This window comes from Corvus brachyrhynchos, unplaced genomic scaffold (assembly GCF_000691975.1).
Source record: "Corvus brachyrhynchos isolate BGI_N302 unplaced genomic scaffold, ASM69197v1 scaffold9, whole genome shotgun sequence".
Classification (NCBI taxonomy): Eukaryota; Metazoa; Chordata; class Aves; order Passeriformes; family Corvidae; genus Corvus; species Corvus brachyrhynchos.
Genome location: NW_008240037.1, coordinates 1,599,437 through 1,624,625, shown reverse-complemented (window position 1 = coordinate 1,624,625; position 25,189 = coordinate 1,599,437). Strand labels below are relative to the sequence as shown.

General features: G+C 36.8%; 2 protein-coding genes across 6 annotated transcripts in view; one reads left to right on the top strand and one right to left on the bottom strand.

Annotated features, from left to right (window-relative positions):
• Positions 1–7,491: 7,491 nt before the first annotated feature.
• On the bottom strand, positions 7,492–18,548 carry TSPAN19 (tetraspanin 19). The gene is given in 8 exon segments (XM_017743904.1): positions 7,492–11,260; positions 12,563–12,754; positions 13,632–13,823; positions 15,609–15,689; positions 16,910–16,929; positions 16,932–17,039; positions 18,303–18,366; positions 18,483–18,548. Coding segments are annotated over 8 exon segments (846 nt in total). The 3' UTR covers positions 7,492–11,137.
• A 3,952-nt stretch (positions 18,549–22,500) lies between these two features.
• The window catches only part of LRRIQ1 (leucine rich repeats and IQ motif containing 1), a 106,595-nt gene continuing 103,906 nt past the window's right edge, over positions 22,501–25,189 (top strand). For 4 of the 5 annotated variants that reach the window (XM_017743940.1, XM_017743941.1, XM_017743944.1 and 1 more), the window contains exon 1: positions 23,837–23,945. In XM_017743940.1, the coding sequence (XP_017599429.1) occupies positions 23,928–23,945 (18 nt within the window). In that variant the 5' untranslated portion in view covers positions 23,837–23,927. Of the gene's footprint in view, positions 22,647–23,830; positions 23,946–24,888; positions 24,960–25,189 lie in introns of those variants that run through there. The other variant, XM_017743942.1, reaches the window with a different exon arrangement.

Below are 25,189 nucleotides of genomic sequence, written 5' to 3'. Positions count from 1 at the left end.
AGGAACAAAATCTTCATAGGGATGGTCTGAATCTCTTTTGCTTCTTCGGTCTCTGTTCAAACCTGCTTGCTCTTGCTGCCACATTGCTTGCTGTGCTCTGACAAGCAAGAGCTGCACAGTCTCTTGCGTAATGTACCCATGGCCTGGGTCTCTGTGTGTGATCTTACAGAAATAATTTGCACTCTCAGAAATACAGTTGATATTCATCAGGGAGTGCAGGGAATTTTTTTTTGTTATGTGTATTTACAATTTGTCTGCAAGTTTGGTCTTCGTAGATGACTATTGAGTGCCTAGCGGGGCTGACCTTCCACCACAGCTCAATAAACTGTCCTGTTGATTTAGTTGCTGGCTGATGACTTTTCTCACATTTGGAAGCTCTACTTCACACAGAGTTCACAGATGTTTTCTTTCATTTTGCACGAAGTAAAAGTCTGTAGGTTAAATGCATTTATTTATTTATTATTTATTCTATGGAACAGCATGCTTAAGTGCATTGAAATGTCAAAAGAAAAAATAGAACTTTTTAGGTGAAAAAATTAGAGATGTCTCCTTTTCTTAAGCACAAGAATTAAAAAAAAATTTAAAAACCCAGTCATGCCATGAATTACAGTAAAGAAGCTGAAGGTACAGAGCTAAGAAACATAATATTAACACACCTTTGATTCGGGAAATATTTGTGCTAATGTACCACTTGGCACACTCAAGTAAGTGTGGTAAAAAGCACCTAAGTAAGCTTATAGGACTCCATTAGCTCTACAAGTATTAGACCTGAGATTGTAGCAATAAGCAGGTTTTAACAGTGAAATTTCAACAAGATTACAGTTTCTATGTCTCTTAGCTACATCTTGAGTACTTGCTTTATCTTCACCTTAGATTAGATAAGTAGAAGGAAAAAAAGTGTTTGCAATTTCTGTCTCAGAGATGGCAGAGCTGAGCTGCAGCTTTCCATTTCCTTCACAAAAATGGAGGATAACAGGAGAAAGGCTGGAAAGTAACTGTTTGTGTGAGGATCTTTCTGGGATCATGTGTTTTTCTGGCTGTGGAGAAAAAAAATCTGTTTAAGAATTAAGAAAAAAATTCCAGATAACTTCAAAAATGGGGTCAAAGCTTTTCTGATTTGAACGAAATCTGGCCACTATTTATGGAATCATTCTAACAGGGTTAGCTGATATAGAAAAGATTTTCCCAGTTTGTCAGTGTTCATACTTCAGAGGAGTTCTCATGACACTGCTGTTGTCTAGAAAAATTCTGTTAACTTAATTACCTATGATAATCTTAAAAAATTGCCTTTTATACAGCTAGCTGACCCAGTTCTCCCATACTAGAGGTGAACTTGTCAAAAAAATTAATAATTTCTATGAAACATAAGGTCAAAAGTCAGACTATGAAAAGGCAAGAGTTTGGGTTTTCAGATCTGTGCCTATGTTAGTTAAACATTCAGATGATCTCGTCCACCAGAATACTCTGTCAGCAATACCTCAGGGATATTTAAACCAATAATCTGTACTGGAAAAACTTCTTTAAAGGCACTTATGCATTAAAAAAGCAAAAATTAAGCAGCCAGAGAGCTAAAAAACCTAGAGATTCCAACCAAGAACCCTAAAATAATCTCGGCATTTTCTCCACTGTACTATATCTGATAATAGATACTTCAGAAGAAGTATTTTATTTTCTGTACCTTCATAAACTGCTTATTTTTCTCTGCCAGATGCTAATGAAAATATCTACAGTCATTTACCCTAACAGTACAGTAGTAAAATACATTTGGTAGAAACACCTTGTTAGTATAAATAGAAATGCTACCCAAACTTTTATCTTTTTAGACTGGAATTACTATTGATGGTGTAAGTTTTGTGGAAATCTGTGGATGAAGCTTTCTGCCCCTTGTCTGGATTTAACTCACTTCAGCAAAAGAGCTGAACACCTTTCTCAATGCTATAGAGAAGATTGTTCCTAGTAGAAGCAGACACATCTTGCTGATGGCTAGATTTTAGGCAGCTCATTTTGATTTTATAAATTACTTTATTGTGGTCCTAGCACATGAATTTTGACTTTTACCATTGGATAAGCTGACCCAAGTAGCCTTTCCAGCAACAGTGAAACTATTATTTATTACAGTAGTGCCCAGTGACTCCCAACAAAGACCACTAAACAAATATACAGAGTTAAAAAGAAAGCCATATATCCGAAAGACATAAAATTTCAAGCAAATAAGTCATATGATGACAAAAAGGAAGTGTTCTAATTCCATTTGGGGGAATTTGGAACAATAAGAGATGAAAAGATTTGCCAGCAGTGACCCAGCATGTCAATGGCAAAGAAAAAAACCCTAGAATTTCTGAGTTTCTGTCTATTATCCTAAGCACAGCACTTCAGAACTGATTTCAACAGTTTATTTCTAAATCAAGATTTAGTGGTGGTCTCAAATAACTTTTTTTAGCTTTTTTAGCTTTTTTAAACTTCTTTCTATTTACATTTCTCATAACCCTCCCAACAGTTCATCCTATATATACGTAAACCATTCAGTATATTACATTATCTATTTTATAGGAAATACAGTCTCATCTCAATTGACCATGAAAAAATATTCATCTCTTCTTATGAAGGCTGCAAAGGAAATACATATCTTCAGTTCATGAGATATCTCTCATCTCCAAAAAGCTGGAGAAAGCTTTGTGATTCAGGGTTTGTTCTTGCTCACACTCTTTTCCAACTTGAAGAACACCACTAAATGTGGTGGAGTAAGACACGTGTGAACTTGTGTGAGGAAAAGAAGAACCTGGCCTTTCTCTTCTTGAAGAACTCCTCTTTGGCTTTTAGAGCTATAAAGAACACAGCGAAATGCATGCAATGCAAATAAGCCGATTACAAAATTATTTGAAATATATATATTTTTATATTCATGATGCACTAAATCAGCATGTCTTTGGAGGAGAGGATGTTGAAAAGGTCATAAATAAATACAGAGAAATATTCCAGTGGTTCTTTTCCTCTTCATGTTTGCAGAGTCATGCCTAAACATTCTAAATATGTTCGTTCTTAGATTTTTGCATTTGTGTTTATTATTTCTGTATAATATAATAAGCATGTGCAGAAAAAAATATCACCATTTGGAGGATTTCAGCTAGTGCACTGAAAAAAGAATCACTAAGAACTGTGGTCTGCAGAAGTGACATGACACAGCACTTTGTAAAGAGAATACCAGCGACTCTGTTATTTGCTTTTAAGCCATTAATTTTAGTTTCTCTCAAATATATCTGCTTTCTAATATATGGATCAGACTCTTAGCTAGCATAAATTTCCACAGGATATTTATCTTACTGGGGTTATGTCGAGGATTTGAAAATTATTAGTGCACACACCTATCTGTCAGAAGTAATGAAAGAGAATAGTTTCCTTTCTGGTAAAGGAAAATATTATTAGTATTTCAAGCTGTTTCCATACAGTCATCACCAGCGTGATGAGTGTGGGAATCACATCATGCAGAGGTACAGGGCAGCAGATGGAGGTGTGCTAACAGTCTGACTTTTATGTGCGAGGTCTTAGGAACAGGAGACCTGCCTGCATAGCCCTCATGTAATGGTATGCCTGTGTGAGGGCATGTGGGCATAAGTGAGCACACAGGGACAGGCAGACACATCCTTGCCTGAGTGTCCACCTGTCATTCCTTCCCCAGACCTTTTGCATCTGTTGCCACTCTCAACCATATTTGTCAGAGGAAGGGTTGAAAGGTTTGAAAATCTTAATGTTCCTCTTGCAGTAATGAAAATGTATGACTGAGAATAGGAGAAAGTCCCTTAGAGGCAGGGCTGCTACAGAAACACACCCCTCATTAGAAACATAAGACTTGATCCAGGAAAGAAATGGTCACAATGCCTAAGCACAAGAAAAGCTCCAACTAGGCTTGCTTAGGACTAGCAAAATGCTTGCAAGATTGAGTCTAGGGACATTTAAACTTTACTTTTTATTGCTTTTACTTTCTGCAGTGAATGTAGGGATATTACCAAAACTTTTTATGCCACTCCTCTGAGCTCCTCAATGATTGATATGTACCCGTGTCTGAATTAGCAAAGGAAGTAAGATGGTGTCACAGAAATATTAAAAGTGTCTCTAATCCACCTAAACATATGAAACATGGCTCTGATAATGACTGATGAGGAATTACTTATAAATAAGGGCATGATGGATGTGACATGAGAACAGGTACCAGCCCAGGAGTATTGGAGGTGAGGTAGTGAAGGTTGTAACAGTCATGCTGATCAAATAACTAAATCTAAATTTTATTCAGACTCAAGAACCATTAAGAAAGTCTTCATTTACATTCTGCATATTTTTTTTTTACTAACACAGTAGCTGTTAAATGAAACAATGCTTTGCCAAGCCGTGCTGCAGACTTTGAGGAACCACAATTGGTTTCAATGTAGCCATTCAAGTAGATGGGTGTTGCCATTGCCAGTCAGACTAGAACGATGCTCAAGATCATACACTCATTCTCAGTTCATGGTGTTTACAAATAACATAGTGTGTAAGAATGATGTGTTGTACTAGACTTCAATACTTTATGTTATCACCTGCAATCTGTATTAAAATAGGACAGAGAGACAGATAATAAACTTGTGACTTCCACAGTACTGGGTAAGTATGGAATTACAGGCAGAGATCTATGTAGGACTAAGTAGGCTGCCCAGGAAAGTGGCTGAGTCACCAACTCTAGAGTTACTTAAAATGCATGTAGATATTGCACTTGGGGATATGGTTTAGTGGTGGACTTGACAGCGCTTGGTTAATGATGAGACTCAGCGATCTAAAGGTTTTTCTCAACCTAAACTAGTCAATTACACTGTAATTCTAAGTCTCAAGAAAGTATAAACCATTGGCATTTATTTCATAGAGTGAAGAGATTATGGGGTGCACCATACAGCCATTTGGAACACCATTATATTCTTTATTCTACATTCAACAAAAAGGGGAGAGGTACACTTCCCTCAATTCCCATGGCCATCATAAATGACTGATATTAGCAACCTGTTCCTCCAAAGCCATCATGCCTTTTGCTACCCTGGGAGGCCTTTTAAATTTGCCCTACACGTTATGATCTCTGGGCACACTGGAATGGAATTGCATTTGGGTAAAGTTATATTAATTTTATAGTTACTTTCCAATAGTTTAAGATTTTGACACTGCCAATGCATAAGAACACTGATTTTTATTTGCACACAGAAATATTTTAGAAGGTAATTTTTGGAGCCTCAAATTCCAGTATGTTTTGGGGGAGAAAAAAATTATGTCTTTTCACAGTATTGAACTGCTTCATTGGTTGACCTAAAAATATTGACATTAAATCTTTGGAAATTTGTTGCAGTGGGGATCCTGCAATTACATCCTGGCATATATCAAACCAGGAGTCCCGTGGAAAGGAAATATATATGGACAGACAGATTCTTGCTAGCTGTTTCAGAGATGTTTATTTCTCCAGCCGCATGGCCGGAGCTCTGCCGAGGAACTGTTCCAGTCACGGGACCAAGGGTCCTTCTGCCCGCGCAGGGAACACAAACCAACCAATGGGAACGAGGCTGAGCAGGGGCAGGGAAGCCCCGTGTCTGTGCCCTCAGGGCCCCTCTCCCAGGGCTACACGGCAGGGGAGGGACCCCAACAGAAATTCTTTATTTAATTCAGTATTAAACAAATTTAATGTAGGTAAAAATAGTTCAGGCTGGGAAAAATTGAACTGTAAACATATGCTGTTCCCATCACTAGATGATGTGAATCTAGCTGGGAAATATTTTTTTAGAAATATGAAATATACAGATTATTCTAATCACCTTATTGTCATAAGGGATAAATGCCCTAAGTTCTGTGATCAAAGCATTATACAAGACTGCATTTGAATTTAGCATAATTGAGGCTTAAGAATGTTCTCTAAAGAAAGAAAGGTCACCTTCTATTTTGAAACATCATTAGTTCACTGGGATCATGTGTTAATGTCACTACCTCTGCTAAAGGAGAAAGGGTTTTATTTACTGTACTCTTGGAATTCTAGATACTTTTATAAGAATGGAGAATGGGAGCTTGGCTAGTGATTCTTAAAAGATCTAGCAAGCTTGACATTAAAAAAAGCACACTATACTCATATTCTCATCTTACTTTTCTCCTTTATATTTTAAAGCTAGATACTCCCTTTTTATTTTTTTGGGGGGGAGGGGGGTGTTTTGGGTTTTTTAATCTGTTTTGGGAGGGGGGTTTTGGTTGTTTGGTTTTTGGAGGTTTTTTTGTGTTTTGTTTGTTTTGTTATTGAGTGATAGTTTTCCAGCTGGTAGTATCTATCTAATACACCGTGGTTTCAAATTTTCATTACGAAGAATCATCCTAGAAAAATTATCTCTTTGATCTGTCCTGTTCTTTTGAGTTTGGATCCTCAGATTCTTGGATGTCATACCTGAAATTATCTAAAACAATCTAGACCAAACTAGTATTTAAAATATATAAGCCTCTTCACCTCTTCCCCGTGACTTTTATACTGAAGTAGCTCTATCGATAGCATTATGGGAGCTTCCCATTCAGAGCATACACATGACATTCACAGAACTGACATTGATTACATTAGCTTTGGATAAGTACCAAACAAATTACAAATGTCCTGTGGGAACTGCAGGTTCTGTTCCCACAGGAATTGAGAAGTATGAGCAATATAATTGCAAACCAAATAACTATAATTTTTATTTCTTTCAGAATATGAAAACAAAATAACTTGGTGGCACTCACACCACTGTTTTTCTAGGGCTGCCTAGCCATGTAGACAGGGATATAGTTAATTTGTGCCTAACTTGTCCAAAAATTTTCTTGGAGCATCAGCAACTATGCAATTTCAAAGTGCCTGCTACATTGCTACATGTCAGCTAGCTTGTACCTGTAGCTCTATAAAAATTCAAGTCTAAACTGAGCTGTGTAGGATTTATTCAGAGCCACCTGAACTCCTCTTAAGCCCCCTGGAGAATTCTCCAAACATTAGTCATAGTGAACACCATGACTATTTATTTGATGTACTACTGACATTTGATCCCATTCCCTTATATTATCTAATGTTATAATAGCTGGAGAACCAATTACAGAGATAGGCACTGTGTTTTCCGTCTCATTCTCCTGAAAAGGTTGAAACCATTTTAAAATTTCAAGTCATGAGACACAGAGAAGTGCACTGAGAGTAAGATTCAGTGTCCTTTTACTGAAGATTAACTATTGTGCATCCAGGCACATAACAAGATGGGGCAGATATTAAGACAGCAAGAAGGAGCCTAATTTTAAGATAGGGCTTAGTTTACCCTATGTACAGAGAGGAAGAATAGAAATTCCAATCCTTGCGACGTATACGTGTTTTACACTGGACAAGTGATGGCCAAAAAACCACAACATTCAAACCAACAAACAAACAAGCAAGCAAACTACAGAATCCAAAACCAAAATAAGCAACCAAAACAAATAAACAAAAACAAATTAAAAAAATGACACAAATCACTGTTTTATTGCAGGATTATTTTTTGGACCCATCAGAGCCTTGGATCAGTTCCTTACAGAGCTGTGTGGCTTCTAGTGCCAGTGCCCAGCCAGGTGTGGGAGTAAGGCTAAGGACATGAAGGCAGTGGGACCATGCTGCGGCAGAAAAGTGCTTTCAAGCCAAATGAAAGTGACTGTGCAACCACCGTCTCTGTTTTCTCTCTTAACTTTGTAGATAGAATTCATGCAGTTATGATTTCCACCTGCACACTCGCACTAATAACTCCTTTAAGGACATCTCCTAATTTTGGTGACACGACTTCTAAATTAGCTGAACTGGATCCACTCATTAGCTTACAGAGCTCTAACACAGCTGCTGAGAGTGGTTTCCAATGCCTTCCTTGGTAGCACGGTCTCCCAACATAATTTTCTCTGTTAGTACAGTGCCATGTGGCTATTGGCTTTAGACTTATTCAGTATGTTTTTAAGTGTGGGCTATATATAAGGTGTGTATTTACAACATTCTGCTTATTTTTTTCTACGTCCTGCATTATTATTAAGCTCCCTGTGTCCTCTAGTGGCTACCTGTCAGAATTGCATAAATTGGCAAACACTTTTCTCCATTTTTGTATCTCAAAACATTACAAAAAACTTTAGCTTTCCATCCTGTAAATTTTGTCCTGTATTAATTCTTATTCCTTTTTTACTAAATTTTATATTAACAGTGACATTTTTATAGTTATTCCTGGTAAGCATCAGCAGTATATGTGGCAGTATTGACAATTTTATATATAATGTTCTTGAACACACACATTTGTCTATTGTCTTGTTATCTGTGTTCTTGCTGGAGATTTTAGCATCCATTATTAATTTTGAATGGTGATACAGGTCTTGGCAGGTATTGTGGACCATTTCCTTATGTTCAGAATTACATTCTTCTCTCACTTGGGCATGCCATATTTTTCCTTGGGACATTAGAAGTTGCCTTGGTCCATCCTAAAATAATATTTGTGTACAACCCACAGTGAATTTTTAAAGAATTTGGAATTTAGCCTACTGTGAAATGCCAATATGTGAGCACATAATTGACAATCATTCTGTAATAAAGACATATTAGGAACAAATGCAAATTTCACATGTAACTTTATTTGGGGCTTTCTGAATTCTTGACTATATAGTATTAAAGTGGGATCCAGTTCATTTAGTGTTAACCACTTCAAGTTCTAAAACCTATACGTTAGGGACACTAGGCTCCCACTCAAACCAGAAGAATAATGGTACTTTTAAGAGGATGTCATTCTATAATACTTATCTAGGAAAAAGGATGAATTGCTACTTTACAGGAGTACCCTACACTTCACATGCACTAGAATATTTGTCCAGCTGGACTTAGCACTTAGCCAGGTAATTTCATCCTTAATAACCTTTTAGAACAAGGAGCATGATTATTTTAAGTGTAACAAACCAGTGAGACATGAATAGGTATTTATAAGGTTTGGATGTAATTTGCTGTGCTACAATAGTGAATTTTATTTAATAGTGAATAGCCCTCCCATGTGGACTGAATAGAAGTATTTGCATATTTTCAGAAGATACTTCAAACTGACCAAAGTATTCTGTACTTCCCAAAATGTACAGGAGGGAAGGAGACACTCCCCTGAATTTGAAGTTTTCTAAATAAAAAATTCAGCCTGTGGCAAGCACTTGAAGTGGAATTATTATCATTCTAAACAAAAAGAAGATACCAAATGTATAAGCATCAGAAAATTGATTCCTGAAAGGGAAGTTTTGGACAAAATAAGCAATGCTACCACGTATGCTTGTAATACTATACCTTCCTCAGTTCCCAAGATGTTTCAGGTCACCTCATTGATCAGAGGATAAAGAATGTTTTAAGGTTTCAAGAACACTCCACTCTAAACCACTAAAGATATTTGATTAAAATAATGGTAAGAGACATCGAGTGAGAACAAAAGATGTCAACAACAACACTCCTTGGAACACAGCTAAGGCCTCCAATATTTATAAGACTCAGTGAAATTTCCTGAGACTGAATTACACAACAGATAAGGACAAAACAGTGAAGGATTGGGAGGAATGGTAAAGGCCTAAGGAAGCAACATCTAGTAATTTTTTTTCTTGACCAAATCTGATAAAGGGCTCCTTCTGTTTCAAAGTTCAGTGTACTATATAGTACTATTTACATCACTCTGAACACTCAGGAAACTAATATTCAGGGTGTCAGGAAGATTTGTTAACCAGCTAGTAAATAGCATAGTGCTTCAAATTTTAACACACAAAATTTCATACCATACGACCATAACCATAGTCATGAACAAAACCCAAACATATTAAAGCCCAAATGTTAATATCATCATGTTTACAATAAGTAGAGCCTGATCGAAATTTTAGTGGAAGTAATTTCATAGACTGTCATAAGAATGGATCAGAGAATTCTTACACCACAGCAATGCTCAGGAGAGTTCATGGCTCATTTGGCAAAATATTCTTCCTGAATTTTCTAAATAGCTGATGAGTGTGATCAAAAAAAATCTGTGAAAGGAAAAAGGGTGAGTTAAAAAAAACAAAGAAAGTGTTCAAACGCACTCATGACTGAGCCAATCTGACTGCTAACTGGGCTCCTATGAATGAGAGTGCAGAGGATATAAAGGAGAATGATCAGGATGTGTCTGAAGACAGAAGGTCAATTTTCTGCATCGGTACAGACTTGCTGTGTGACCTCCAGCAAGTCACTTGGGTCTACATTCAAAGAAGTATCTTGAAATCTGTATCAAGTGACACATGATTCAGTGTTATGTGTTAAATGTTTCAGCACCCTATGAATCCAAATATGGTTGGATTCAATGATCTTAAAGGTCTTTTCCAAACTAAATGATTCTATGAATCTTGGTCGTAGCTCTTGAATGGGGATAATAGTTCTTTGCCATCTGACAAGAATGTGTCAGATGTATATTTAGGATCATGAGACAGTCATGTTCTGTGCTAATGAGGATTAGGTGAATATGAAAAAGAAACTTTTTCATTATTGAACCGGCTCACTCCATAGCCAGAATATTTTTACTACATATATTTAAGGGAAGGTACGACATATGGAAGAGGTAAAATAGGCCATGCTTTTAATTGTCTGAGTAAAAATGCACTGATTTCATATTTCACAATTTTAGATATTATTAAAAATCCTTCTGCCTACCTTCAGGGCATCTGTGGAGTGAACAATCAATTCTTTTTCCCTTTATTCATGTGATTTTGTTTTGATATTGAAAGCTCTATTCCTTTTTGCCAAACAAAATTTTCTCATAGATATGTGGGAGATTTCATTGTTTTGTCTTGTTAGATGTAGTACACTCATGGAGTAGGTTCTGCACAAACAGAGGACAAAAGAGGTCTTTTGGTGCAGAGATTTTACATGCTCTTTAACCACTTCCTGACCTTGAAATGCTTTTTGCTTTCAGAGGTCTGGTCAATCACTTCATTCTACAGACTTCAGACAACATAATCCCTGGAGATTGTTGGTAAACACTGCTTGATCTTACTTCTATTTAAAGTTGATGGAAATCTTTAAAAAATTTGGAGAGCACATCAAAGCCAAATGGCACTGGATTGATTTTTACTCCCAGTAAAAATATCAATATTTTATGGGTTTTTTACTCAGAAGTAGTCTTACCTGTGTAGTTAGTAGGCTGATAGTAATTGCAGGTAATGTAAGAGCATTGTTTTCAAAATATGTATTGAAATGTTCTTCACATTCCTAAGCAAGTACATATGAAGAGATGTCAAGAAAAATCATGTCAATTTTGGAACTCATATTGCATCTTCATAAGAACATACTTTAAAAATACGTAGAATAGAACTTTCTGTGTAGTGTGATAGGTTCTGGTATTCATTTGCCAGAAAGCAAGTACATCAGTAATGTCTACTGTGGAATGTTAGCTATAGCACTTTTTAAATTATCTGAATTAAACAGATCGTTCTTAAGGAAATCTGATACTTTTCTGTGGAAATGTTCCAGATCTTCTTACTTAATCAAAACAGAATTTGCTCTTGTATGTGTTTAACTTAGAGATTAACTTACAAGTAAATGCTCAAAAGAATATTTTCAAGTTTTCATTGATTCTTATGAATTATACATCCTAAAATGGATGTGAATATTATCCAGATTAAAATCTATATTCATTATATTGCTTTTAAAAACAATTGTCAAATTCTTATGGAGATTTAAATAGGTGCAAATACAATAAAACATATACATAAATGTTTTCTGTACCTCAAAGTGATTTTTTAATAGCGACAAGGGTTTGTAGAAACAGGGAGAAATTCAGAACTGATGAGAAAAAGAAGACAACAGCAGATGTCACTGGACAACTTCCCATCATTTATGGTTCTGCACTGTCAAGAAGCAACCATCACCCACTGTATTTTTGTCCTCATTGGCTGGTCCTAGTAACACTGCATGGGTTACAGAAGAGGATGATATGTATCCCTTTGCTCCAGCTCGGGTGCTGATATCAGGTGGTCCTATGCAAACTGGTCCCATGTTATTCAGACACATAAATGTTAACATGAACTGGTCTCACAAAACACGCCATATTTTAGTGTCTTGCTCATTCCACTTATCCTGTAAAGTATCGGAGATGCTCTGGAAACAGATAATACAAACAAGGGGAGACATTGCTCACAGTTACAAGTGGAAAATGTACTGGATACTTTTTATAGACTGCTGCTTTCCATTGTCATCACTGATTTGCACAGCATGGGTTTATGCCAAGATGCTTCTTAAACCACTTCTGAATTTCCCTGTGATATTGATCAGGCACAATTCCTGTTCTATTGAAGCATCCTTAATTTAGAACTGCCTACATGACTGACAGCTAACAAGTAAAAACCAAGGCTTCAGAGTGATCAGAGACAAAATGATGAATATTGTTAAAACCTTGGCATTTGTAAGCCACATCTTGAAGGCAAATATGTTTTGTACTTCTTTTTCTAAAGTCCATTTAGTAGCAAAACTTACATAGTTCAAGATTTTTCAAGATTTTTTTTTTTTTTTTACCATACTGTATGTTGAATCCCTTGGGACATCATTATATATTCCCTTGGGAATATATAAAATACTATTAATGACCTTCATTTTTTCATTTTCCTCATGGCAGATGCCAATGACTCCAGCAGCTGGGTAGGTGGTGACTGTGCTTCTACAACAGTTCAATAAAACTGCAGTCAAGTATACCAGCACACATTCTAGCTGCACCAGTGACATAATGGGGTCACCATTAATCACTTGAGAAATCACGAATGCAATGAATCGATTTTCAAAGAACAGATTTTAAAAATACATTACAAATGCATTTGTAATCTTGAGACTAGACATATATGCTTTGTGAGTTATCTGGAATAATAAATTATCTTCAGCACTCATTAAAAATGATGTAACTCACCTCTGTAAGAAATCATATTAAGGGACTCACAGCTGATCTATAGAAGCATATTAAACCATATTAAGCTGTTAAACTGTAGTGTTTGTAATTAAAAGCTCATAATGCAGAATTAATTTGAAAGGTGGATAGTAGATCACTGGACAAAAACACTGCTAACAACTTCTAAAATAATTGACACAACCCAAATGCTTTAAAGGACTTTTCAAAAAAAGTAAAAAAAATTACCTTCTGCCAGGCCACAGGAAATATTTTGATTAATAACTAAATATGTGTATTGAAAGTACTAATTTGCAAGCTCGTTTTAGACTTTGAGCACTATTTCTGAGAGTCTCAGTGCAAAACCTATTCAAATGTTCTCACAGTAGGAGCTCTCCTTTGACCTCATAACATCTCTTGGTTCACAACAGACTTGAGACCTAAGCAGATCAAGTTTTTTATGGTATCTAGCACTACAAAAAATACCAGGACTCCCATTAATTTTTTCAGCTGCAGGAATTCTTACAGCTTTCTGTGACCAGAGCTCTCTGCTCCTACATGAAATAAGAAGTTCTTCAAAAGCTTAATCTCATCAGTAGTGATACATATAACAGCAAGGAATCTTGCCAACCCACATCAGATAATAGCAGCAGATCTTGAAAAATTAATTCTTTACTACATGAGACTTTTTTTTAAAATAAATTCTTATTTTCCGGTAAATATGGTATACCTACTTCTGGTCGATGCAGTATTTTTAGAGGTGATTTTAGAGGTGGGTTTTTTCCCTAAATCATTCTGCATAGCCTTCAGAATGTTCCACACCAGTTCCTGCTCAGCCAGACTCTCATTCCCATATTCAGAAATAAAATCACCAGTTCTGTTGCTCCATTGACTGTGGACCTGTTAATAAATATTTATAGTGTTTGATACATGCATATTGGTGAGAGTGGGGATGGGTAGTCCAATCCTTGATCTTTTATTGATATTCAGGCTTCTTCAAGGTTTTCTTGCAAGCAGCAGCATTCTAATCAATTTGCCAAATATGATCTAAGACACATCATACCCATTGTACTAATGGGAAAGGTAAAAGCCAAAGGGAAGGATAAATGAAGCAACCCAAATCACATACACAGCACAAGGTAATTTGCCCACTGGGGCCAGAAGAGCCAGGAAACACTTTAGTTCCATCTGATCTGTCCTGAAATACTAAATCCTACTTCTCATACTTACTTTTAATAAGCACAGCACCATGTAACAATAAGCACGAACCAAATATTGCTTCTAGACCTAATGTGATACAAGCTTTTGTGAGTACCACAGAATCTGGCCAGGACATGTATTGCTGTAGTCTAACCACTCATATTGGCCCTAGATTAGGCATCTTTGCTGAGACTGTTAAAATACACCTTCAACAGTAAATGAAGTGGACAAGCTGATCATAAAGAGTCTGATTAGAGAGAGTGTAGCAGGGAAGGTATGCAGAGGAGAAATCCTAAGCCATTGAAAGGTTTCATCACAAAGCAATACAAAAATTAAGCTTCTCCAACTCATTTCCCTTGCTACAGCCATCCTAAAAACAAAACTCAAAAGCTTTCATGGTGAATGATGATGTAACCATCATTTATTATACTTCAGCAGCACTTGATTAAGGTTGAGATCAAGTGCAATTACAGTTGATAAAAAATAAATTTACCTTTGAATTTTCAATCAATTTTTCTTGCACAAATGCCAGAATGAATTATTCCTGACAGGTTAAATCTTTCAAAATGTAAAACCATCATATAAACCAGGGGTGATTCCATCATTATAAATCAACATTTAATGAAGAAATTTGATGATACAGATGCTCTTTGAAGGACTAAAAGTAATTTATTTGTGCTGTAGTCTGCCTGAATAGCAGCAGGCTTCAGAGGACTGTATGAACCTTATGAGAACACTGTAATTGAAGGTTTTCTTAAACCATAGATTTTTAAATTATTGAAGAGAGAAATGACCAGACTGGTATTGATGCAGTACAGATTACCTTCCACATAACATTGTGAGAACTGCTCAAGCTATTGCAGTTGCTGTATGTAGAAAAACAGATTACTTTGAAGTGGAACATTTACCAGAGAAAACAGCTATGTTGGTATTAATTCTGGCTCGCTGTTTTTCAAATTGAAGCTACATGTTCCTTAGATTAGATCTCTGCTTGTACCTAAAATAGAGGTTCAGACAATAAAGTTAGTAAATCATTGGTCTACTTTGCATGCCATGATACCAATGAGTCCTGCTATCACAGGGGACTACTGCTGTCACCTGCTAACAGACACAGCTTAGCATCTAGTGCTTCCTCCCACCCCTGCAGATACCCAGGAAAGAGGGACGTCCTGGGAAATCGCTCAATAAGGAATAAAGCTGTCCCTAACACTGCTGAGTCCACATTCCTGAATAGGAAAGGCATGATTTTTTGCAGGGGAGAAATTGGAAATATATTTCCATGCACTCCCATTTACTTTATTGAACCATGCAGAATTCCTCCAATTAAGTTTTTCACATGTTCTACTATTCCTGGTCATCATGTAGAATAGTCAACTTCAATCAAATGGTAATACAGCTTATAGTGAGAACTGACTATTATATATTTTTTAATTAATTGCAAGAAAAAACTTTGAAGTTATCAGCAGTTTCACATAATTTATTTACATACCTCTTCTTTTTTTTCATTATTATCAGCACCAATATTGCCATCTGCGTTAGAAACGCCAGGATTTGAAAACTCATATACTGAAAAAATCCCCAAAGCCAAGCTATGTATAAACATTATTTTGAATAAGTGAACAATACAATAAAAAATTCCAGAAGCTCAGGTGTAATCCTTCAGGACTATTACTTAGAGTGATTTCAACAAAAATAAAAATTTCTTTTCCTGGAAACCTGCAGAAAGTGACATCATAGTCTAAGAAGCAGACTTCAACCAAAGCACAACTCACTGTGTTGGGCTTGAAGACATAACCATAACTTTCTTGGAAGTGAAGAGCAAAAGCTCTTTTTAGGTGGCTGTACCTCACTGAAGAAAATTCTTATCTCTTTATTTCCTGTTTGAATGACGTCCCATGCCTATTTAAGAACTCATTTAAGCTATACGACTCAAAATAAAAGGATAGTTGATTTTGCTTATTTCCAGTGAAAACAAATATTCCCCCCCAGTATCTAGATACTGTGCTACTAGATGATTCTATGGAAGTTGGAAATGAGACACTTCCTTCTCTTTCATCACCTAACAAACTGTGAGGCAAACACTACATGCCTAGTTAGTAGCAGGAAGGAAGAAGGAAGAAGGTTCTTGGTTATAGCACCTGGGCTCCCCTCTTCGCTGTGCAAATTTGCACTTGTAGTGCTTAACAAATGAATTAGTAGCACAGTTCTCTGCTTCAGCCTTCACACAGTCTAACACAGATCTCTCAGAAAGGGTGACAATAAACAAAAGATGGAGGAAAAAAGGTATCAAGACGCTAATAAGAATATATAGTTACAGTGCAATTTTTCAGAAATTAAGGTTTCCTTCCATTAAAAAGCAGGAATTTTGTATAAATACAGTCTTCAGTCTAGTCTACATATGTAACCACTTTTTAATCATACGTTGATATTTCAATATTGCAGCCATACTGTAGCTACCCATGCCTTCAAGTTGCAATATCTGGACCAGGCTTTTCTTTATTTCTTCAACACATACTAAGTATTTAAAAACATTTATGTTAATAATTACAGTGGTTAAAATCTTTTCTGCATAAAACTTCAAGAATTTTGTCATTGAAAACTTCCATGCAGTGATATGGAAAGATCTTCACTTGTGTTGAGATTTCATTTGAACCAGGACTTTATCTAAATTTGTCTTTCTATCGACACATTTGTATGTAAAAATCACATCAAGACAGGGTCACATTTTTCATGCACACAAAATTCCCTTTCTTTTTCAAGAATGCTGGAGGCTGATTTCCACCTACTGTAACTAGCAGACATTTATTTCCACAACAGTTCCAAGGACTCCCATGGCTGACGTAAAAGTAATAACAGATCCAATGCCAAGTATTATACAAGAAAGATATGTCACTGGCTAGTTCTTGACTGAAGAAACTGTAACACAGTGAATTTGTGCTGTTACTTATTTTCTCTTTATTTTCATGAGACTTCCACTTCCACATCTTATTCCAGAAAAGCAATTATATCTTTGCAATGCCATTACTGAGAGGATGGAAATAATAGAATGATAAAAGGGTATTATTATTACTTATATCTATATTCATAGAAAGAAAAAGATATATTTTCATAAATTTAGACAATGGTAATAACGCATGAGATGTAAACAGAAGATTCTCAATTGAACCATGTGAACCACTCACAATGAAATCAGTGAACAATTACAGTTTCAGTTTACAGATTTTTTTTCTGTTTGCCAAGAATTATTAACACATGTGCAAATCCTATGGGGAGATAGATGTATATTTCTCAATAAATTAAAGATTCAGTGTTGCCCTCCCTCTTTGCAACTGGCCACTTTCTCCTTTGCATTTCAACCATTTGTGCATAGACATGGAAAGTAGCAGGTTTTCGTTACTTCCAGTCCAAATGTTTTCTCCCATAATTACTGCATTGGATCATTCCTATGCCATTAGTTTGGAAGTGACAGGTCTTAACACAGCCAAGGCAGTCTGCTCATTAAGAGCACATCTGTTGTTATGTGACCCAAAACTTACTCTTTTGTGAAAAAAAAATAAAAGAAAAAAAAAAGAAAAATATAGATGCTTTGGGGAAAAGGAATATCCATATGGAAAGGCCCACACTTATTCATTCCACCCAAATACTCACATAAAGGATTTATCATCTCTTCAAATGCAGGTCAAATGCAGTCTGGTAAATTTTATAAAGAAAAGATGAATAGAGCTGATTTATTTTTCAGTGATTCATCTATAAGCTGTACACCAAGAGAAAGAAATAAATCAATTGCATAAATTATAATAATATCTAAATTGTAGATAAAGTAGTAATATGTTTTCTCCTATTTTGATAATCATACCACCTAGTGATAGAAAACATACTGAAGCGGAAAAAAAAACCTCACAACCATGCAGTTCAATCCAATAGTGCCACCTAGTGAAAATCTGTTACTGCTTCTGTCAATTTCCTAGAACCATACAACCCTAAAATGGTTTGTGTTGAAAGGGACGTTAGAGATCATCTACTTCCAACATCCCTACTATGGGCAAGATCACCTGCCACTAGACCAGGTTGCTCAAAGCCCCGTCCAGCCTGGATTTGAACACTTCCAAGGATGGGGCATTTTTATTCTGCAATCATTTAGAACAAAACAAAAATTCTATTTATACTCAGAAAAAACACTGAAGAAATTGTTTCTGTCAAATAAAAGCCACAAGCCATATATCGAAAGCATGAGACCTAGAGTCTGACAGAGGGGAGGGCAGGGGGTGAGGGGAAAGGGGAAGGATTGTTTTTTAATTAAGAACATCTAAAAAAATAATTTGAAGCTGCTAAATAAGGGAAAGAAAACAGATTTCTTGCCAAGAAAATTCCATTGACGATATTTAAATAGCACTTCTCTGTTACTTTTTTATCTCTTATTTTCATTCTTTTGTTTTCAGTTTTGAATCACAGCTGAAAGTATAATCATATATTCAGTTCATTATGAAACAAATATAACTAATCTTATAAACTACAATGAACATCCTTTCTCCAGATAATAGTTTAAAAATGTTAACAGTCACCTGATAGATTGAACAAAAAGTAATAGCAGCAGCAGAAGCATCAAGATGGTGTATTGTCTTTGTTACACTGTACACGTGTATTTTTGGTTTGGTTTGGTTTTTTTTCTTTCAAACTACTAAAGACCTTTGGAAGCAGCATGTATTTTGGAAGATTTATATGGCAAGATTTACATAGCCTGGCATACTCTTGTTCTTCTATTCTTCAGTGCACTTACTAAAAATTAAAGATACCAGCTGAAACGAAGAGATAACAAATGTGAAGCTTCTGCAGTCAAAATCTTGCATTAACAACTTATTTTACATAAAAACATATATTACATACATATCAAATTTGATTTTTTTAGAAGAAAATATTCAGCAAACACAAGCTTAGCTTGCCCTGTCAAGATCCTCAATGCCTGGAATAGAAAACTTCTGTTGCTGAATTTCAGCATGAAGAAAGCTTTAGTAAGCTTCTCAAACTCGCTCTGCACTGGAGTGGAGTCAAAAATGGGGTCAAAACCGCACCTTGTAAAATTATAGACTGTATGAGACAACAGGCTTTTCAATTTCCCTGAAGAAGCTTCACTACTTTTAAGAGTAACTGAATTTTTTTTTTGTTTTGTTTTCAAAATAGAATGTATCAAAACAGTGGTGTGATGCATTTTTTTTAGAAAAAAAACCTGAACAATTATATATTCAACCTGAAAACTGGAATCTGCAATAGTTCTATTGTAACAACTGTGTGGTTTCAAAGATTTATTCTGAGGAATTTTAATAATAATTCAGTTCAAGTTAAATTATTTACCTAAAAATTATTATTATCCTTGTAAATTTACTTACATTTTATGTTGCATTGTTGCTACACAAGAAAACCTTTACCAGTGTTGAATATTTCCATCCTACCTTAAGGAGAACAGTCAAACAATGATACATTTCTTCCTGAAGTCCAACATAACCACATCCTTAGAATAAAGAAGTTTTCTTGTGTTGATCAGCCCTGACTTCCTGGATACAGGCAACAGGTTTCCGGAAGTTTCAGCTCATTTTAATGCACCTCCTGCGATTCCAACCCATGCAATTGTTTTCCCTTCATTTCCAAATTTGTGAATGAAGAATTTTCATCACAGCACAGTTCCAAGATGGCTCACTCTACACTTTTTGAATCAGTACCTAACCTGGTGATGGGAACTGAGCAGCAAAGACAAGGTATCCTTAGGGTTCGTGTTAGGGTTCTGAGAGCTGCAGAACCTACAGCTTCAGGGACACTGGCACTCCAAAATGCATTGCAAGGGCATCAGGGCAGGGCGCCACAAGTGCCCAATCCACACCTTTCAATCTGTGCAACCTATGTGATGAGGACCTCTGCACAGTGCCAAGCTGTCATTAGGGTCAGGGTTAGGGTTAGCATTAGGGTTGAATGAGTCAAAGAGCCTACAGCTCTAGGGACACTAGGGCTGGAACAGGAATGGCAAGACCATCCCAGCAGGGCCTCAGCATTGCTGCTCCTACTTCTTTCTAAACTTGACCACCCATATGGATGGGGTATTTAGGGATGGGGTTAGAGTTAGTGTTAGGGTAAAGTTTAGCATCAGGTTTAGGGTCAGGGCTAGAGTAAGGGTTAGAGCTATCTTTAGCCTTAGGGTTGAGTGAGTAGGAATTTGAAAATTCTTCATTTTGTGAAAGGAATTTTATCCTGTGGTTTCTATGAAATGTCTCTTTTTATTGCATATTGTTTTTCTAAACACAAGAGATGGTCTTTATCCAGTACGAGCACAGTGTAACTCTGCTAAAAAACAAGCTTTAAGTGCACATTCAATCCATGAATAAAGACTTGATCAAATTGAAAAGTTCACCAGTGATATGATTACATAAAAGTGTGGATTTCAAATGGATGAGTTTCCATTTTTTTAATATTTAAATATCTTGCTTATCCATGACACTGGTGAGAAAACTGTAAGCAGTTGGCCTTAAAGCAAATATTTTTTGCTTAACATCCCTGAATCTTTCAGAAAGGTACTCAGCCTACTCTAAGGACAGTAGATGGGAAAACCCCTACCATTCTTGGCAGATCCTTCCCATTGCTCCTGAAATGCACTTTTTCTATGTAAAATCGGACTTTAACTTATAGCTTTTATTTTTTGTTATACCTCTTTTTGTGTCTTGGTATTCCTCATCAGATTCAGGGTTAGATGTGTTCCCTATAAACACACTAAAATGATATTATCTGCACCCTGCCTGATCTGTATCACTTTTCCTAGTCAGAATTCTATTGCGTCTCTAATTCTCCAACTGGACATTTTCTCCAGCTTTTAATAAGCAGCGAGGAGCTTTTACACAGACAGATAGTGATAGGACAAGGGGGACAGATTTTAAACTAGAAGATGGGAGATTTAGATTAGATGCTATGGGGAAATTCTTTACACCAGAAAGGGTGGTGGGGTTTGAAAACAGGTTGCCCAGAGAAGCTGTGGGTGCCCCATCCTTGAAAGTGTTCAAGGCCAGGTTGGACGAGGCTCTGAGCAACCCGGTCTAGTAGAAGGTGTCCTTGCCCTTGGCAAGGCGTTGGGAAGAGATGATGTTGAAGGTTCTTGCAATTTATTGTGAACACTAAATTCCAGTTTATGACTTAAGAAAAACCCCAAACACAAACCAAAAACAAAACCAAAAAAGAGTCCCAAACCAAAATAAAAATACCCTCAAAAAACCCTGAAAAAGCCCCAAACCACAAAGCCCCAATTTAAAAAAGAGCCCAAACAGAACCTCGAAAAAAGGTGCTGCGATGCGCTCCGTCTCACGCTGGAAGGCGCCGCCTAACGCCCGAGGAACGCGAAACGGCAGCTGCTAGCGAAGTTTGGCTCCTCCCGCTGTCCGGCCGAGCCTCTGTTTGCCGTTGCCGTGGTGACGCTCCCGGTGTTGCAGCGCGGTGAGGAGCTCCCGTCCTCCCCACGGACCTCCCGACCATTCGCTGTTGGCGGATGCGGAATTTCAGGGCGGAGGGGGGGCCGGTGTCCAGAGGCGGCCAGAAAGGCGGGAGCTTCGGTGAGGAGCTTGACTGAACGAGCGGTGAGTGGGTACATGAAGTAGCCGGGGGGCCCGAAGGACTGCGGGTCCTCTGAGCGATGGACTACAGCTCCCAGCATGCAAAGGCGCGGCGCCGCAGGCCTGTCCGGAAGCGGCGGTGGGCGGGGCTGCCTCCAGCCGCGGAGCCTTTCGGGAGATGTAGTTTCTTCTCAGCCGGGATCTGCTGCTCGCCTTCCCGGCAGAGATGCGCTCAGTGTGCCCGGTCTGTTCTGCAGGAGCCGGCGAGGAGCTGCTCGCTGCCTCCCATTCCCGTCATTGGAGGGGGCAACGGGTTGAGAAAGGAGGGGGGGAAGGCGCTGACAAGTTTTTTGCTTCTCTGGGTTACACCATTTCTCACTGCTTTCTCTGTATCATTAAAACTTCATCGAGTGCTTTCCGTATTCTTAGTCTTACTTTGTAATTGTTAATATCTATTTATTGTTCAAAGTTTTGGGGTTTTTTTTCCCCTTTGTAGCTATTACGGCTGGAAAAAAGTTCCTTGTGAGGGAGTATAGGGCAGGTGGAAGTTTTAAATATTGAAATTTGGTAACATTTGCAAAACTTTAAGGGATATCCTGAGGGGGATTCTCTTATCACAAAGTAATGTTTTTCTTATTTTTTGCTCGTTGGTACGGAATGAGGTTTTCATGTTTTAAGCCAACTGTTCAATAAATACGTCTGAATGAACTTAAGTTAATGAGGACTCTTTTTATTTTGGTTCATGCTGTGTTGAAAGGTTTTTGGTTTTTTGTGTGTCTTTCAAAACAGATAAGACACTGTGGGAAGTAGAATGTCAGAAGATATTGAAGGAATTGAAAAAGAAATAGAAATCGAATTAGGCAGAATCAGTGTTTCTTCATTTGAAACAGATGATCCTGACACAGAGGTATCAGATGAACCCTTGAGTGACAGTGAGACGGTAAGTATTCAGTGAGCTAAAAGTGCTTCTGTTTCTCCTTGAAAGTAGTGTGGGCATTGGAAAGCCCATTTGATGAGTGAACGTTTTCCCGACATACCTAACCTGACTACTTCTGAGAAGCAGTCTTGGCAGTTGCTTGATGAAAAATGTAACCTTCAGTGGTGAAAGACAGTAAGAGAGGATGACTATCAGCATGCTGCTTGAGAAGATTGAGATTTTGTTTGAGAACCTGGAGATTTTGTTTTAGAATCCTCTGAAGCTAGAAGATTTGATGAGGTAGATTAAATCTGGACGAATAAGCCGATGATTCTTCACTGAAATCTGTATTTAAATCTTACAAGAGACTGACTTGTAAGATTCCTTATAAGACTTCCAGATAAATAGGTGCTTCTAGTCCTCTTTCTTGGATGACTTCTTATTTTGGGGAGCAGTTTTCCTCCAAAATAAAATCAGTTATTTGGGTCCTTTTCTGCCATTTTAATCTTTCAGACTCATAGCAAAAGGATTGGTTTGTAGGACATTAGGGTAGATAATACTGATCATGTGTGACCATAAGTCATGTTTGATATGACATAGACAAAGGCATCACTGATAAGTGTGTATGCACTCACATCCTGAAGGTCAGCAATGTCTACCACAATTTGCATATCTGAGAGAAGGCAGATCGTTTTCCCAAAATCTTGACATTAAAGACAGTCTTTTGAATAGAAAGTTTATATGTAATAAAGAAAATTGAAGCATTGGTTCTACATGCATACTTTAAACATTAGTAAATTTAAAATTGATTTATTTTGTAAGGAGTCTAAACATTTTAAAGAAAAAGGTGCTGTGCATCACAGGTATTTTCTAATTTTTGTCTTATCCTTCTTTAATTTCTTGGTCCAACACAGTTATAAACACAATAATTTATTGAAATGTGTTTCTGGAGATAGTGCAAGATACATTTCTAAAATTTGATTAGAATGTAATTAAAATTAGAATTATTAATTGTTCAGTGGGTGGTAAGACAATGAGAAGAGTGTAGGAATTTGGAAAAATTTTGGTGGAAATTGCAACTGAATCTCCATCAATGCTTTACAGGTGAGGCCAAAACGAGTCTTTAGTCTTATATGTCAAGTATTTACCTCTTTTCAAGCCTGTGAGATGAAAATGTAGAATATATGTCAAAGGCAGTGTTTTTCTAGATTTCAGGTGACTTACCAGAATCAGTTCTCTCCTATTTAAACTTTATCAAGAGCAGCAATCAAGATGCTGAAAGGCTTATACTGCAAGACTTAGAAGATGGGCAAAGTACAACAAGTAAGCAGCAATCACAGTTAAAATGTTTGTACACCTCATATTACCAGTGGAAGTTAGACTAACAAGCATTAGTAAAACAATGCAGACTTTTAAGTAAAGCAAGCAGTGAAACCTATTCCATCAGCTTCTGAATGCATGCTGAAAATCTCTAGGAATGAAACCATGCAATACTATCTTCTAGAATTAGCATCTGAGCAGAAATTAAACTTTTCTACAAACTCATCTAATGCTAAAGAAGGCAAGTTCTGAGATCACTCTCTGAGACAGGACCCAAGCCAGACTCTTCATGAAAATCTAAAATGAAGTCAGTAGGAGCTGAAATGCAGAGTTCAGATGCAATTGACTCCCATAGGATATGTTTAAAGTCTGTCTTGAGAGAGGCCCAAGCTAGCATTGAATGAAATGACCTTTAATTGGCAAAAAAAAAAAATGCTTCTGTCAGCTGTACGACTGAAGCCAAGCTCATAGTTTGTATACCAAAGACTGGCACTGTCTGTTCCATTAGTGCAATGGTCTTAGTGAAAAGAAGTTGAGTATTTTGATATCTGAGGAACATCCCTTTTTATTCTTTTTTTGTAATGCAATCTTTCTTACTCTTTTTCATTGTTTTTATAGTTAATTCTTGATTTTTGACCTATCTGATACAATTTTTCTGCACAGAAGATGTTCTGCTGTGTTCTGTGATGTGGAATTCTCTTTCATATTTGCTATTACTGTATTCTTACAGTATCATTGTGTGTGTTTCTGTTACACGTATTTTCTGCTTTTAATGTAGATAAGTGATTCCCCTACATATTTAAGTAAAACTGGGGGAGAAAGAAAGGAAAAAACTCCTTTATTTTAGTCTAAAAAAATTGAGTAGATAACCAGTCTAGACCAAAACTGAGCACTGGTAAGGGATTTTCTCTCTGTGAACTAAATGTTATGTTTATTTTTTCCTTAGGTGACATTTATGAAGTTGTTTCTTGCCATGCTTCTGAATCAAATGAAGATCCAGAACAATTTAATGAAAAAGTATTTTTTATTTATACAATATTTATAGGGGACAAAATTCTATTAAATAATCTAGATAATTTACACTTGCTTTGGTGGCCTCCTAAGGAGACCTATAAATGTTTTCAGTTTTCTTTCTGTCAGACCATCCCTAAAGTATTAAGATGAGTTTCTATATACAATTCTTTAGAATTAGGACATCAGCTGTAATATACCATGTCTATAAGATTTCAAATTTGAAATAAATTCTC